Here is a 14,032-nt window from a genome sequence, read left to right on the forward strand (position 1 = left end):
TCGGCTTAGAAGCGGCGCGATCATGGCGGAGCGCGGTCAGCTCCCCCACCCCGCCAAGCGCCTCTGCTGCAGACCCGGCTATGGCTCGGGCTGCAGGCCGGGGCAGCGGGCGGGCGGCTCCGGGCCCGGCGGCGGCGCTCTTTGCGCCGGACCCTCCTCCGCAGCTGCCGCCGCCGCCCTGGGGCTGCTGCCGCTCGGCAAGACCCAGAGCCCCGAGTCCCTGCTGGACATTGCAGCTCGCAAGGTGGCGGAGAAGTGGCCCTTTCAGCGGGTGGAGGAGCGGTTCGAACGGATCCCGGAGCCGGTGCAGCGCAGGATCGTCTACTGGTCCTTCCCCCGCAGCGAGAGGGAGATCTGTATGTACTCCTCGTTCAATACCGGCGCCGAGGATCCCGCCGCCGGTCCCGGAGGCGCCGCTGCGCCTGGTGGGGCCATGGACGCCGCCGCCGCCGCTGCCGCCGATGAGAACCGGCTGCCCTTCCGCAGGGGCATCGCTCTGCTCGACGGCGGCTGCGTCGATAACGTCCTGCAAGTCGGTGAGTCACCGGCCGGTTCCGCTCCCGGGCCAGGCCTCCGCCGCTCGGGGCCGCGGGTCTCCCCTGCGTGTCACCCGCTTGCCGTCCCTCTCTCTCCGCTCCAGCTCACCGCCTGCGGCCCGGCCCGTGCGAGCCCTTCACTCCCCGGCTTTACCGTGGGCCGGGCAACTTCCTCCGCCGGTCTCCTCCCCCTCGTGCCCGGGACGCGCAGTGGCTCCCTGCCTCCGTGACACGGACACGGCTCCCGCCTGTCCCTTTAACTCGCAGCCCCACACCGCGCCGTGTCCGCTCCCGGTAATCCAGCCAGTGTAATCCCGTTTGGCTCTGCCCTCCTACCAGCGTCCACCCCCGGTAATCCGGGTCATCGCTTTTCCTCGAGCCACAATAGCGAGGAGATGCCGCCCCCCTCCATCCCGAGGGGGACCGCCGGTGGAAATGAATCAGCAGAAGGGCGGCCGGCGGGGGAAGGGGGGGGCGGGATGCGCCGCCGTCCAGAATAAAGACATAAAAGCGGTGCGAGACCCCGGCAGCGGGAGTGCGGGGGGGATCCGCGAACAAAGGCATTTCTAGGGCAGCGGCGACGAGCCGGAGGGAGGGGGCGCGATTCGCCCCGCCGGGGGTGGTATGCCTGGGGTGTTGTTTTAGTATGAACGGCTTCGTGACAAGGGGGGGGAAAGCGAAGCTCTTCCTCCTGCTGAAACAATACCCCCCTCCTCTTCGTCACCCCCGGCCCAGCCGCCTGCCGCTGTTCTTCACCCGCTGCGGGCTCCCTTGGCTAACTCCTCCCTGCCAGTGTTTAAAGGGCTGCAGAGGTGGGTATTCCCCCACTTTTGTGGGGGCTGTCTGCCGGGGGCGGCTCCCCTTCCATTCCTTGAATGAAAGAGGAGCCGCCCCCGGCAGATCGTCCCCTCCGCCGGTGGTGATGCTCTTTGTGCGACCCGGCCACTTTGTTCTCATTTTCATGTTTATTTGCGGATTTTTTTTCTTTTTTCTTTTTTTTTTTTCTTTTTGTTTCCCCTCTCTCAGTTTTCTGTTGTTTCCCCTTCTCCTCCCCTTAAAAGGGGAAGACAGACAAAAGAGGCTGCTGCTCGCCTTTTGTTGACGGCGGCGGCTCGGTTTGTGTGTGTGTGTGGGGCGCCGGGATTCCCTCCTTCGCACTTCCCCAAAACCTTGGTGCTGCCTGCTGCGGGTTTGACTTGGCGGGCACCTTGCAAATGTGCTATCAGGTTTTTGTTTTTCCGAAGGGAAGATGTGACCCTGCTCTTAGGCTCACTGCCCCTCTCTTTTGCCTAGGGAGACTTTCTTTTGTTTTTTAATTTTTTTTTTTTTTAATCAAGTTGATTTTAAATTTAATCTTTTGACTTTCTCTTTCTAAGGGGTCTGAGGTGCATTTGTGGTTTCTCAGAACTGGCAGAACCAGAAGTAGGGCTTTTTTAGTTTGGTTGGCAGTGCTGAGATTTTTTTCCCCTTTTGCTTGCACTTGATTCTGTTTGCAAGCGATTAGGAATGACAGGAGTGCACGTAGGGAGGGTTTCTTAGCTGATTGCGTTTAAGCCAGGAATTCACTGTGAAAATAAAGCCAAGGGGCAATAAATAAAAAATGCAATCTTCTCTAGGAGGCAGACACCCAGCGAGGACTTTGCTTTGCTTGCTTTCAGCAGTGGAATAGGCCTCAGTGAGTAGATGTGAAAGAAAAAAGTAACTTTTTGTGTGTCTTCAAAGGGGAAGGCATTGAGTAATGTTGGCAAGGGTCAGTATGTAGAAAGAACATATGCATGAATACGATTTAAGTGTTGACTACCTTTTCTGGAACCTTTAAATGCATTTCAAACAAATACTGTACCTGTTGCTGAAAATACATTTGCTTTGTTGTATTCCCCCCACTCCCAACCTTATGTGAGCCTCCTTTGAAATTCTTGCAAAAGTAGCAGTGGAAACTGGTGAAATGAAATATGTCAGTTGTTTTGACAGAGGCCTTTGGTGAGGGAGTTGTGGAGGACTTGGGTAGGTCCTGCTGTAGGAGAGTTCTTGTGTAGTTTGGGTAGGTAGCTGTGTCATTAAGACCGGGGTCTTGCTGACAAGATATTCCTAGGGAAGCAGAAAGGTGCAGCTGTTAAAAGCAATTCCACTATAGAGTGAGTTATGTTGGGCAGAGAATGGAATTGGTTCCATATAATACAGCTGAATATGTAGCATTGATGAAAACTTAGAATTAAGTTTATGTAAGTCTATGTTTAGTGACCATATAAATGTGAACTTATGTTCTTTGCAGTGTGAGTAATGGAAACTCTGTAAATGTTTATTGTTGAACTATGGAAAAGTGCAGTTATTGAACAAAATACATTTTATTACAAATCAGTTCTAACAGCCTTACTTGTAACCTGAAGTATTACTGTAAACAGGGAATAGGGGACTTGATTTGAGAGACGCATAAATTTTGGTTCAGTGGTAGTTAAATGGCACCATTTGCTTCTGAATATTACGTTTTAAGTTTTTCAGTATAGCCATAAATAAACATTCTTACTATTTTATCATGGTAAATAATCTTAAGCAGGAAGATTTCCCAAACCTTATATCAAAAGTTTGCTAAAAATCTTCATGTGATCCTCCTTCACGCCCACCAGCTTAGTCTCTTGTGTGTTATCTTATTGTAAAGAAAATCCTAAATAAAATGAAGATGGTCTAGTGATACACAAATGTACACACATCTGCAAATGTAGTTGATATTAGTGATACACACAAATAACCTTCTTGCTAATCAGGCAGTAAGGTTGTTTGCTAGCCTATTTTGTAGTTTATTGGTACTGTCCTAGCATAATAATTAGCATCACTTAATTTTGAAAGGCTTTTTTCCAAAGAGGATGGCTTCAGAATTAAATTTGCATCTAACTTATTGATGTATTTATATCCTTTTGGTATATTTCAACTGGACATGAAAGTTTTTCTTCCTTAGTATATTTCAAAAGAGCCAGAAAGTGCAAGTTTCTAAAGCAAGCCTTCCCATAAAGCATAAAGCAATTCTTACATAAAGCAACTCTTTTACCCTGCCTATGTTTAACTCACTTAAAACCAAGTATTTTTAGTAAAAATTAAAGTCTAAATAAGAAAGCACTTTGTGAGTAAATACAACAATCTGGAAGGAAAATTAGAAATTGACTGTTTCATTTGGCCAAATTTTGAAAATGCCAGGAGCAAGCAGCCAGTTTTAGGTGGTGAAGTGTATATTTGGTTTCTGAGGTTAGTCCTGAATTAGTACACAGTACTGTATTGTCGTCAGAGCTGTGGCTGTCAAGGTTAGAAGAGGTGCGATCCCTCAATAGCACAGCTGACCTGGCGAGAGCCCTTAATGCAGCTATTCTAGGAGAAGAAATAAACCCCTGTGCCTCAGCTGGTATGACTCTTGCTTGGGGAAAGTTGCCTTGGCTGTAGTGCTGTAAAACTCAGCTTCACTGCTGCAGCCACATTAGAAGTACTTGAAAATTTTTTGATTTGTCATACAAGTACTCTGTCTGTTGGTAATTTGCGGTAGGTTTGTCTTTGTTGTGTAGACCCTGCTTGCTCACACAGGCCTTTCTTAAAGGAGTTAGAGCCCTTTCCATGGTAGCATAAGGCTCTGTGACTGTGGTAAGTCATGCTTTTAGGTATGAATGGCAAGGGAGTGAGATGGAGGGAGGGGACTCCTAGGGAAGGAAAATACAAAGAATTCATTGACTGGCAGTTGCCACAGCTCTAGAATATGGTGTTAATATTATAAGATAGAAGGCTGCCTTGTCTGTGGAAGGAGGTTCAGCTGAAGAGCATCATTAGCTTGGAGCTGCAGGATCATGTTTTGGAATCCTATAATGCATCGAACTCGAGTTTATTGATAGATCAGCCAGTTTAAATAATAGTGTTAACGAACTTCATGCATATTCCAAAATCCAGGTTCATGATAGGCTAACAGAGAAAACTCTAACCACTCCTTTTGTTTTACGATACCGTTAATTGTTTACACAAAACAAAACCAGTGTTCCCACTGTGATATGAAAGGTTCCCAAAACTTCCATATCTGTTCCCAGGGTGCCATCTTTTCCCAGAGAGGGTGTTTCGCTTGTTATGGGAAGACTGTCTGAGAACCTTATTGTTTATAAAGTGATGCCTGAGAGAGTCTAATTGTTTATAGAAATCAGGCTGGGAACTGCTTTTGGAACTGCTTTGCAACTACCTTTTACTTTTCTCTCAATTGCATGGCTTCATGGCCTTTTTCTTTAAGCCATGCTTGAACTAAACTCTCCACAGGGGATGAAACCAAAATACTTCTTGGAGAAAAGCAAAGTAAAATTTCTCCTTTCTTAAATTGTGGTTGAAGGTCACTGATGTTTCTTTAATTTGTTCTTAAGTTAAAGACTGGAGATTGGTTTGCTTTCAAAACCAGGAGAAGCCTTTTTTTTCACCAGGAGCAAGAGAAGGTTTTAGAAGACCAAATTGGTGGCTACATGTAATTCTGGTGGAATCTGTATTGTAGTCAGCAGATTTCAGATCCTTTTGGTGGACAATGACTTGAGATAAATTTTGGTTCTTCCTAGCCATCTTTACTGAAAAAAAAACCCAACCCCAAAACTGTCTGAAATGGCAGAGCAAGTAAAACAAAAGTAATGTCTCTTCTTTTGTCTTCTTTTGGGACTCAGCTGTTGAGTGCAGTGGTATAACATGAAACACTTTTTTTCTTGTGGTAGAACCATACCAAATATTTTGTTTGCAAAGGTGACACAAATGTTGTACTGTGCTGTGAGTTGAACTGCGACTTTTAGCAGATACGGTGATCCTCACTGGTGCGTGCAATATATACGTAGTTGTTGTGTAGGACAGATGTATTTAGTAAAAGGATTTACTTAATGAGAGTAATACTGAGTTATGTGACAAACCTATGAATTGTCATTAGCAGCAGTGAAGGCACTGTGTTTAGTATTAACTTTTTGCCCTGTGATACCAAATTGTTCTGGTATGTGTAGTGAACTTTTTCCAAGGGGAAAAGGTTGTGTTAAATTCTGTCTGTTTGAAGAGGAGGGTTTTGTGTGCTGACATGCTGAAGGAGCAATCATGTTCAACTTAGGGGGTTTGGTTAGGAATATGAGTAAAACAAGTAATCCAGAATTTGTTAATACAATATTGTGGTATGGGCGTAAACAAATGGTGTCTGACTTTTTGCCTTTTTTTGACTTAGTTCCAAGCCTAGAGAGTCTTGTGAAAATGCCTTCATCAATTCCAGTTTCAGTTTGCTCTAAGAAATAACTACTGCTATTTCTAAGTTCCAGAACAGAAACTAGTAAGCTATTTTTTAAATGTTTCTTCCTGAAAGGGAGACATCTCATGAATTCTGGTATCCTTGTAGGATTTGGAATGCAATGCATTAATTGGTGAATATGTAAGCTATTTTCTGTGTGTGTGCTCTAATACAGTATCCTTGACCTTGAATAATTTCTTTGAATACCCTGAAAAAAAAGATAGAGCTAAAGAAGCAAAAAAAAAAAAAAAGCTGTCTTTTAAGACCAGATGGCTAAAGGTGGAAAACCTTTGTAAATCAGCTCCTGCATTTAATTCAGGCTTTCTAAAAATATCTTTCCTTGATTTCAAGAGAGTGTAAGTATTTTAAGGTGATTTCAAGATACAAAAATAAATCTTGGATGTATTATCTTCCTGTGTAATTGTGAATAGTAGGATACATGTAATTGGGCAATGTCAGTAGTACTATAGAATTAATTTATTTTTTAAGGAAAGTAATTGCTCATCACTTGCCATCACAAGTTTTAAATTGAGAAATCTTCTTTTGTACAGGAGTGTTGTATTTGGTTCATGTAACAAAATTTTTCATTGTGTGTTTTAAGTCAGTGTTCATGTTTCTAATATTCTCTTTTCCCCTCAATTTCAAGGTTTTCCTCACTTCCAAAAAAACCAATTTTCATTTTCAAAGCTGGCATTCCTTTTAGAAGGTGATTCCATCTTTGTGTATGATCCGATCCTTTGGTATGTAGCAATGTTTGAATTTGAGCCACTTGTCATGCCAGCAGTTGATGCCTGCATTTACTCTCTGGCCCTGTGTGCTAACTTTCAGAAGTGAACTATTAATTAAATGCAAAATCTATGTGTGACAGAGGGCTATTTAAAAGTCAGCATCAGACAAACTGATTTCCTTAAAAATAATTTCCTGGTTGCTGCATTTTGCTGTATCATTTCCTTTTATGAATGAACCTGTTAAAATCAAATCATTACTTAAGACTCTGGTCAAGTTCTAATTAAAAAAATTCAAGTGAAAAAAATTTAGTAAGCTGTCAGGTGCAGTTTTTACTGTTGAAGGATGAACTGTAGTAGATGGCATGCTCTCAGATATGTCTGCATGAGTTCAATTTAAGTGTCACCTGCTGTCTGAGTAATCTAGTGATGTCAAGATAATGTGTCAAGTTTTGTAGTAGTGTAAATATGTGTGCAAAGTTTAGGAAAGCTGCTGACATTCTTTAACTTGCTTTCTCTTTAGCTTATTTTCTTGAGGGGTAAGGGAGGAGAATTTACTGCATCTTTAAAAACCCCAAAAGCCAAGTCAAAGAAGACCACACTATTTTAACTGACAAAAGGTATCCTAATTTATGAATATGCTGTCTGTGACGTGAACTAATTTGAAATCCGAAGAAGCTTTCATGTGCGGCAAGGATACAGATTTAATGTGAATTCTGGTTGCCTGGAATGCAGTCAGCCTGACAGCACGTGAACACTTGAGTGCTGTCCAACAACTGCACTTGTTCTGAGAGATCTGTCTTCTTGAACTTCCAGTTTTTGCTGTTGTTTTACTGTGCAAGACGATGTACGTAAGAATTCTCAGCTGGGTATATGTGCAGCCCTTGACGTGGTTTCATTCATAACCTTCTGTGACCTGGATCATTGGCAGTGTTGTCTGGTGCTGTACCCTGGTTTGCATTCTCCTTCCAGCTACGTGCCAATTACCATGATTTATGTGACGGCCTTGCGGCGCATTACCCTGCTGTCCTCTGAAGCAGCAACGTGCATCCAGTCTTTGTTGCCTTGGCCGTGCTGTGGAGGGCCAGGAAATCTGGAAAAGCTGAGATATAAATCACCATCTTAAAATAGATGTTTTCTGACTGAATTCTGCAAATGTGCAAACAGACTGGAGGAGCCTTCTAATAGTAACTACAGTGTAGAGAATTCCTTTATGGTTAAGACAGAACTGATAAAAGGCCTGCTGTAAGAGCTGAGTGGGCATACAAAGGACTTTTTCTGATGTGACACAATTCAGTATAGACTAAAAGAGTCTCCTAATGTGGAATTTATACCAACACCACCTCTGAAAAGTGAAAACCAAATATTCAAAGAGGGCAGACTTCAGCAGTGTTTAAAATATATTTTAAAGTTGTGATGCACATCATTACATGCTTTAAAAAAAGAGTGTAATTTTTTATTTGTGGCTTTCAAGGTTTTATTTATTTTTTACTGTAAGTGTCCATTCCTCTTTGCAAGTGAGTGTATTTGTCAGTCTAAATATGTGGAAGTTTTGCTTTGGAAATGCAAGGGGAATGGCTGAGAAAGTCTGATGCTAATTGGAAGGATGCTGTAAAACCTGTCAATAAGTTTAAATCTGCACTAGTAGATCTAACTGATCAGATAAATAGGAAGCTTATGTACTGAATTAATGTTCTAAAAATTCAAGTGATTCACCTTTTATTGTAGTTTATTTAACAATCCACCTCTTTACATAAGTCATCTTTCATAGGTAATTGGTGTCAGAGCTTTAATACATTTTGGCATCATTGGAACAGTAATGGGGGAAATAGCATAAGAGGTAAGATATTTCACATACAGACATACATGTTAATAGATATTTTTGTGTCTTTTTTACTTTATTTTTTCACAAAAGTTAATTGCATTCAATAGTTGATTATTTTAATGCCCTGAAAAATCAGCTGTTGCGTAGCTGTAGGACTTCTAAGAAATGAGACACTTTGTACGTGTGCCAAATTTAGCTGCTAACTGGTTACTGACAGCCGACAGTAATGCACTGACAGTGCAGGAACTATGCAGGAATTGTGCAGCTGACTACAATATTTAATTTACACTGACTAATGAAATGAAAAACATTAAACCATCAAGGCACTTAAAATTGGATAAACCCTTACAGAATGTTACAATTGTACAGCCTGTAACAGAGTAGACGATGAAGTTTGCATGTATTCTAAGTATTTAAGTGTTGGTAAGCTTGTGTTAAAGGTTTGTCTTTGGGTTAAAGGCTGCAGCTGTGGCTCTCAGATTTGTTTCTGTATGTTTAGAGTTTGACTCTTCCTTTTGTGCAAGTAGCCTGCCTTCTTTCTGCATAGCAATGTTCAACTATGTGTGCAAGGCAGTGCAAACTTTTTAAATTCACACACTTCAGCTTCTAGCTTGCCCTTGTCAAAAGTGGCTCCTGAGCTTTATTATTAGTTCTTAATTTCTGCATTCAACTTTTATATTTTGACTAGGCTGAAGTGCATGGAACCCAGATCCATATTCAGTGATTAATGATGGGATTGATATGTTTGTCAGTAGTATAAATATATACAGGTAGTGTGATCTTCAGAGTTTCATATGCTTGATGGTTGGTCCTTTCTTTGACTTATGTGCAACTGTGGCTGTGAAAGGATAGCAGATAAAATCTGTGTTAAGAATTCATTAACACATACACTTACAGATAATCTTGGGATCTTCTGGAAAATGTGAGGAAATCAGTTTAATGGAGAACTGTATTGTAAGTTGTTGGTTGCTTCCAAAGCAGCTGCATCAGATTTTGCTTCAGCTATTGGTGGAATACAGTGCAGTGTTTTGGGAGGGTGGAAGGTAGTCTTATAAAACACTCATTTGCATATGTACAAAGCTGGATTTAGTGATCATGCTTACTGGATTAAACATGACTTGATCTTCTTTAGGACAATTCTGCAGAGTCTACTGATTTTAAAAGTTCAAGAACAGAGAAAAGTCAGTAGTCTAAATGAATTGTTGAATATATTAGCTCAAGAAAAAGAAAAAAACGGAACACATTTATTCTGAAATACTGTTATTACCAGTGACAACTGGCTGTGGTACATGCAAAATGAGTCTCAGTTCTTCCATTGATTTAGATCGTAAACTGAGACCTTGCAAACTGTCTACAGTTAGTGTCTTGGGGATAAAATATCAAGTACATTATGTTCTGTTTCTGGGTTTAGTATAGCTATATTATACAGAAGCCCAAAACTTGAATTTTACTTCCTCCACAGCAGGGGGTTGAGGATGACATAAAATGCATGGTTGTTTTTTCTCTTTTTGTTATTGCAAGCCGTGATATGTGAGTGTACCATCATGCAGCTTTCCTTGTCAAATACGAATATGCATGAATTAATAGAGGTGACTTCAGCTCAATGTGCTAATGCACGAATGGTAGGCAATGACTAGGAGTGGGACATGATGTAACACATGCTGTGAAAGTCTGATGGGATCAGGAAGCTGAGAAAAAAATTGTTAGTCCTGTGTATAAATTTTAGAAGCAGCATACCACTTAGTTTTACTGAGTTTGGGTGATCAGTTTTTAAACTGTCATGTATCCTGGCAGTAGTTTACAGATTTGATTTCTAGGTAATTTTGGACGTGATAAATGTAAATGACTGTTTGGTATCAGGGAGCAAAGATGTGTTTAGGAGTAAACAAGAGTTTGCTTTATTAAATAATACATGCCTGAGGAGGAGAAAGGTGATAAAATGCTGAGTAAAATGCTTCATAGATGAGAGGCCAAGAAGAGAAGTGGGGAAGTGGTATTTAATGAGATAATACAGAGGTCAAAGACCTCACTAGATATCTGATGAGGTATATTTAGGGAGGATCTAGTCTAAATAACTCTTCCCTCTATATGATCTACTTTTAATGAGTGTTAGCAAATGCATGGAATCTGATAGACTTTTTCCTACAAAATGAAACGCAGCTTTCAAGATGGAAAATGGGTTAGCAGACAGTAACTTAGCTGTTTTGTAGCTTTTGAAATTGTAAAACAGTTTTAAGTTATGAAGTGGGTGTCCTCTCACTCTTTTCAACATTTTGTTTCAATTTTATAAACAAGATGTATTGGGTGCACAAAGGTAATGCTCTGATTTTTCAGATAATGGTGACTTTGATTTTGAAGGGTGTTTGTCAGATTTTACTTCAGCAGAAGCTGTTTCTGTTCAGTAATGATGGAAGCTTGGCCAGCGGTATAACAAACCCATTGACTCTGTCTTGTAGAACTGTTTCAAAGAGATTTTTTCATAGCATTGATTATTTCATTCACTATAAGCTGTTTCCAAATTGTAGCTTAATTCTCCATAATAGACATTAAATGGCTTAGTTTTAAAACACTGTATATTGCAAAAAGAGACTAGTTTTCTTATTTTGGTCCCCTGCCCCCTGTAATGAGTATTTATGGTACCCAGATTGTGAAAACCAGATTTTATTTTTTTTTACCCCAGAACCTATATATTGTCCTGACCTGGGAAAGGGAGTGCAGACTCTGATGAAGAGTGATATGCAGTTCATTGGACAGTTCTTCAGACAAAAGTAGGAAAGGGAAAGAGGAAGACAACTGTCAGAGTTGCTGCAGTGGTGATGAGAAAGAAGTTTTTCCTGCTGATAAGAGGCCATATGGAATGCAAACTTAAAATTGGTAGGGGTATAAGAGAAGTGGCAAAGACTAAAAACATAGGACGGATCTGAGTATTGTAATCTCAGTACCAAAGAGATCCAAAGTCTTGTACTTAAAAGAAAGGACTTGTGTCTGCTCAGCAGGACAAAGAAGGGTGCTGCTGTGTCAGAAAGCTGAATATTCCTAGTATGTAGAATATGCTTAAGGGAGCAAGATGTCAGTAAGATCAAAGCTGCTCCTTCCTGATACTCAAGGTGTGAAATGATAGCTAGGAAATGTTAGAATGGATGAGTGGAAAGATGTGAATCATGAGTATGTGCTTCAGTGAATCCTGTCTGTTATGAGGTCCATCTTCCCCTCCCTCATTGAATAACAAAAGGAAGTTAAGAAGTAGAGATCAGATGTTGAGAAACATCTGAAAGGCGGAAGCAGAGGAAGATGACTGAGCAATGAGACACTAAGCTGTGAAAGGAAGTAAAAGGAGAAGCACAAAAATCTATAAAAGTTGAAATTTCTGGGAGGGCAGTCAACATTTTGTGGAAGTGCTGAAAGGTTCAGGAATCCTGAATCCAGAAGACATTACCACTGGAGACTATGGTGAGAGCCATCCCAGTGTGATGCACTGCATTGGAACCAGCATGGCCCCAATGGCGGAACCACATTCCAGGCAAGGGCCTTGGTGTACTCAGTGACTTCTTGTGGGAGCCAAGAGGGTGATGTGGGACAATATGGTGTGATATAATGAAAGCACCTCAGGCAAAAGTTAAAGGATGAGTGAGGTGGGAGAATTAGCAGCATTGAAGTGTAAGAAGTGTCTGTATATTAGCCTGGCATACATGTAGCTTGATTGGTAGGCATGAGGGGTTTTGTACAGCTATGTTTTGTTCCAGGAGCCCAGGAGGTATAAGCATGTCGTGCAGCCTTGGTGAGACAGTAAGTGTCCTGAACCTGGGGATTGGGCTGTGTGGTGTTTGTAGATGACCAAGTTGAGAGCAGATCCATTTGTATTGTAGTTGATGCTGGTTTGAGTTTTCAGAAGCATAGTGGGGATGCGATATTTGTACAGTGGGCTGGAGGTGGGACTACTGCAGAAGGAGCCTGCAATTTAATCTTCCATGAGTAGTTGGGTACAAATAATGTGCGAGTCAGCAGCAGCATGTTCAATGCAGTCTTGTTTTCTGTAGAGCATGCTGCCCTCACACCATACTCTCTGCATTGACCAGCTCCTTTTGGACAGGTGAAAGCAACTTTGGTCAGCTGCTTTCTGTCAGGAGTGGGTATATTTGCAAGCAAGGCGCTCTTGCGATGTTTGTGGGCAGTGTGTACTGTAGGTGCCTAACAGTGGTGTCCAGTGTGGTGGTGACAACTTGCATGCCCTGATGTGGTGCAGCAGCATAGGGCCTCCACTGACTTGAGCAATGCATGTCAGCTATTTGTAAGGTCTTGTACCATCCTGCAAAACCTGTGTAAATGTTGCGTGCTGAACAAGGGCTATGGTAGATAGTTTCTGGTCTTCTTAAATATGGATTTCTAGTGCAACGGCCGGCCTGATGTCTATCTTTTTCTTAAGGCTGGTAACCTTAGGTTGCCTGACAAGGGTTATAAGTGATGAAGGCCTTAGAGTGACAGAAGTTGTAACTATGTTTCCAGTTATTCCTTTTCTTAGGGAGGGAGCATATTCCTGGTTGACCAAGCCTGCTGCCCTAAAGAATGCTGCTGATACGGAAGCACAGTGTGGCTGTGAGCATGGGAATTCTCCAAGAGCCTGTTCCAGCAGGCTTGCAATCTCTTGTCACTCAGTGAACTCCTCCAAGGACAGACTACAAAACAGGCCTATCAAAATAATTGTTTTCCATGGTGAAATACTTGTCATGAATATTGTAAATGAAAGAACTGACTCATTTGCTGAGCCAGGACTCATTTACTTCTCTGTGCCTCATTGTGTAACTCTTAGAACAGAAAAGGCACATTACTGTGCTTATAAACTTGTATTTTGGAAAGCTTTTATGTGATTGCCATTTGTGAACTTCACCCACTGTGGTGACCACTGTGTTATTCACCCTGCAGTTATGTCATTGCTTTAGGCTGGCTTAAATGCAGGCTGCTGTTAAAGGAACGCTGCAGTTCTCAAACTTTCAGCTTGTGCTAGGGCTTGTGGAGCTGTATGGTGAGCCAGACGACTGGCCTGCTTACAAATGCAGCTCTTGCTTGGTGAGTTTTACCTGATTTATAGGCCAACCAAGTGCTACTCTTGATGCCAGGGAGAGAAGATTGCACAAGGGGGCACTGAGAAAGTCAGGGCTCCTTTCTGTGTCAGTTACACTTAGATTGGTCTAAAGTGGGCATGAAGCTGTAATTGCTGCCTGGGGAGAAGGAGGTAGGTGCTGTGTTTGGGAGTTCAGCTGTGGCAAAAGGCAGCCTGTTTGTTTCAGAGCTACCAAGACAGGCCTTTCCTGAGCTCAGGTGCTGTGTTTGACATATATAAGTGAGCCATCTTCCATATCACTTCATCCACAGTAGTCTTTTTTTGTTAGTTTTTTTTTTTTTTTTTTGGGTTTTTTTTTTTTTTTTTGGTGGCATAAAACCTTGGCTAAGTGATGAGTATCCCTCCCACACTCCATCAGTGGTTTAAAAAAAAGCCAGATAAATGTTTACTTTAGGAGTACAGGAAAGGGGAAGGAAATACCTAACAATTTAGTCCAATTGTGCAAATTCATATCTGTCTATATTTGCATAGCTGTTGCAAAAGGTACTTTTTGCTTTCAAAGTTAATACATTTCTTCTTCTTTTGTGGCAGTGTTGAACTTCAGCATACTTATAACGTAGACTT

At 42.0% G+C, this 14,032-nt stretch overlaps 1 protein-coding gene across 2 annotated transcripts in view; it reads left to right on the top strand.

The window, feature by feature from the left end:
* Positions 1–22: 22 nt before the first annotated feature.
* ZSWIM6 (zinc finger SWIM-type containing 6) overlaps positions 23–14,032 on the top strand; it is a 107,379-nt gene continuing 93,369 nt past the window's right edge. For both annotated transcript variants that reach the window (XM_063179636.1, XM_063179637.1), the window contains exon 1: positions 23–536. In XM_063179636.1, the coding sequence (XP_063035706.1) occupies positions 23–536 (514 nt within the window). The remainder of the gene's footprint in view (positions 537–14,032) is intronic.

Source organism: Melospiza melodia, chromosome Z, assembly GCF_035770615.1.
Source record: "Melospiza melodia melodia isolate bMelMel2 chromosome Z, bMelMel2.pri, whole genome shotgun sequence".
Classification (NCBI taxonomy): domain Eukaryota; kingdom Metazoa; phylum Chordata; class Aves; order Passeriformes; family Passerellidae; genus Melospiza; species Melospiza melodia.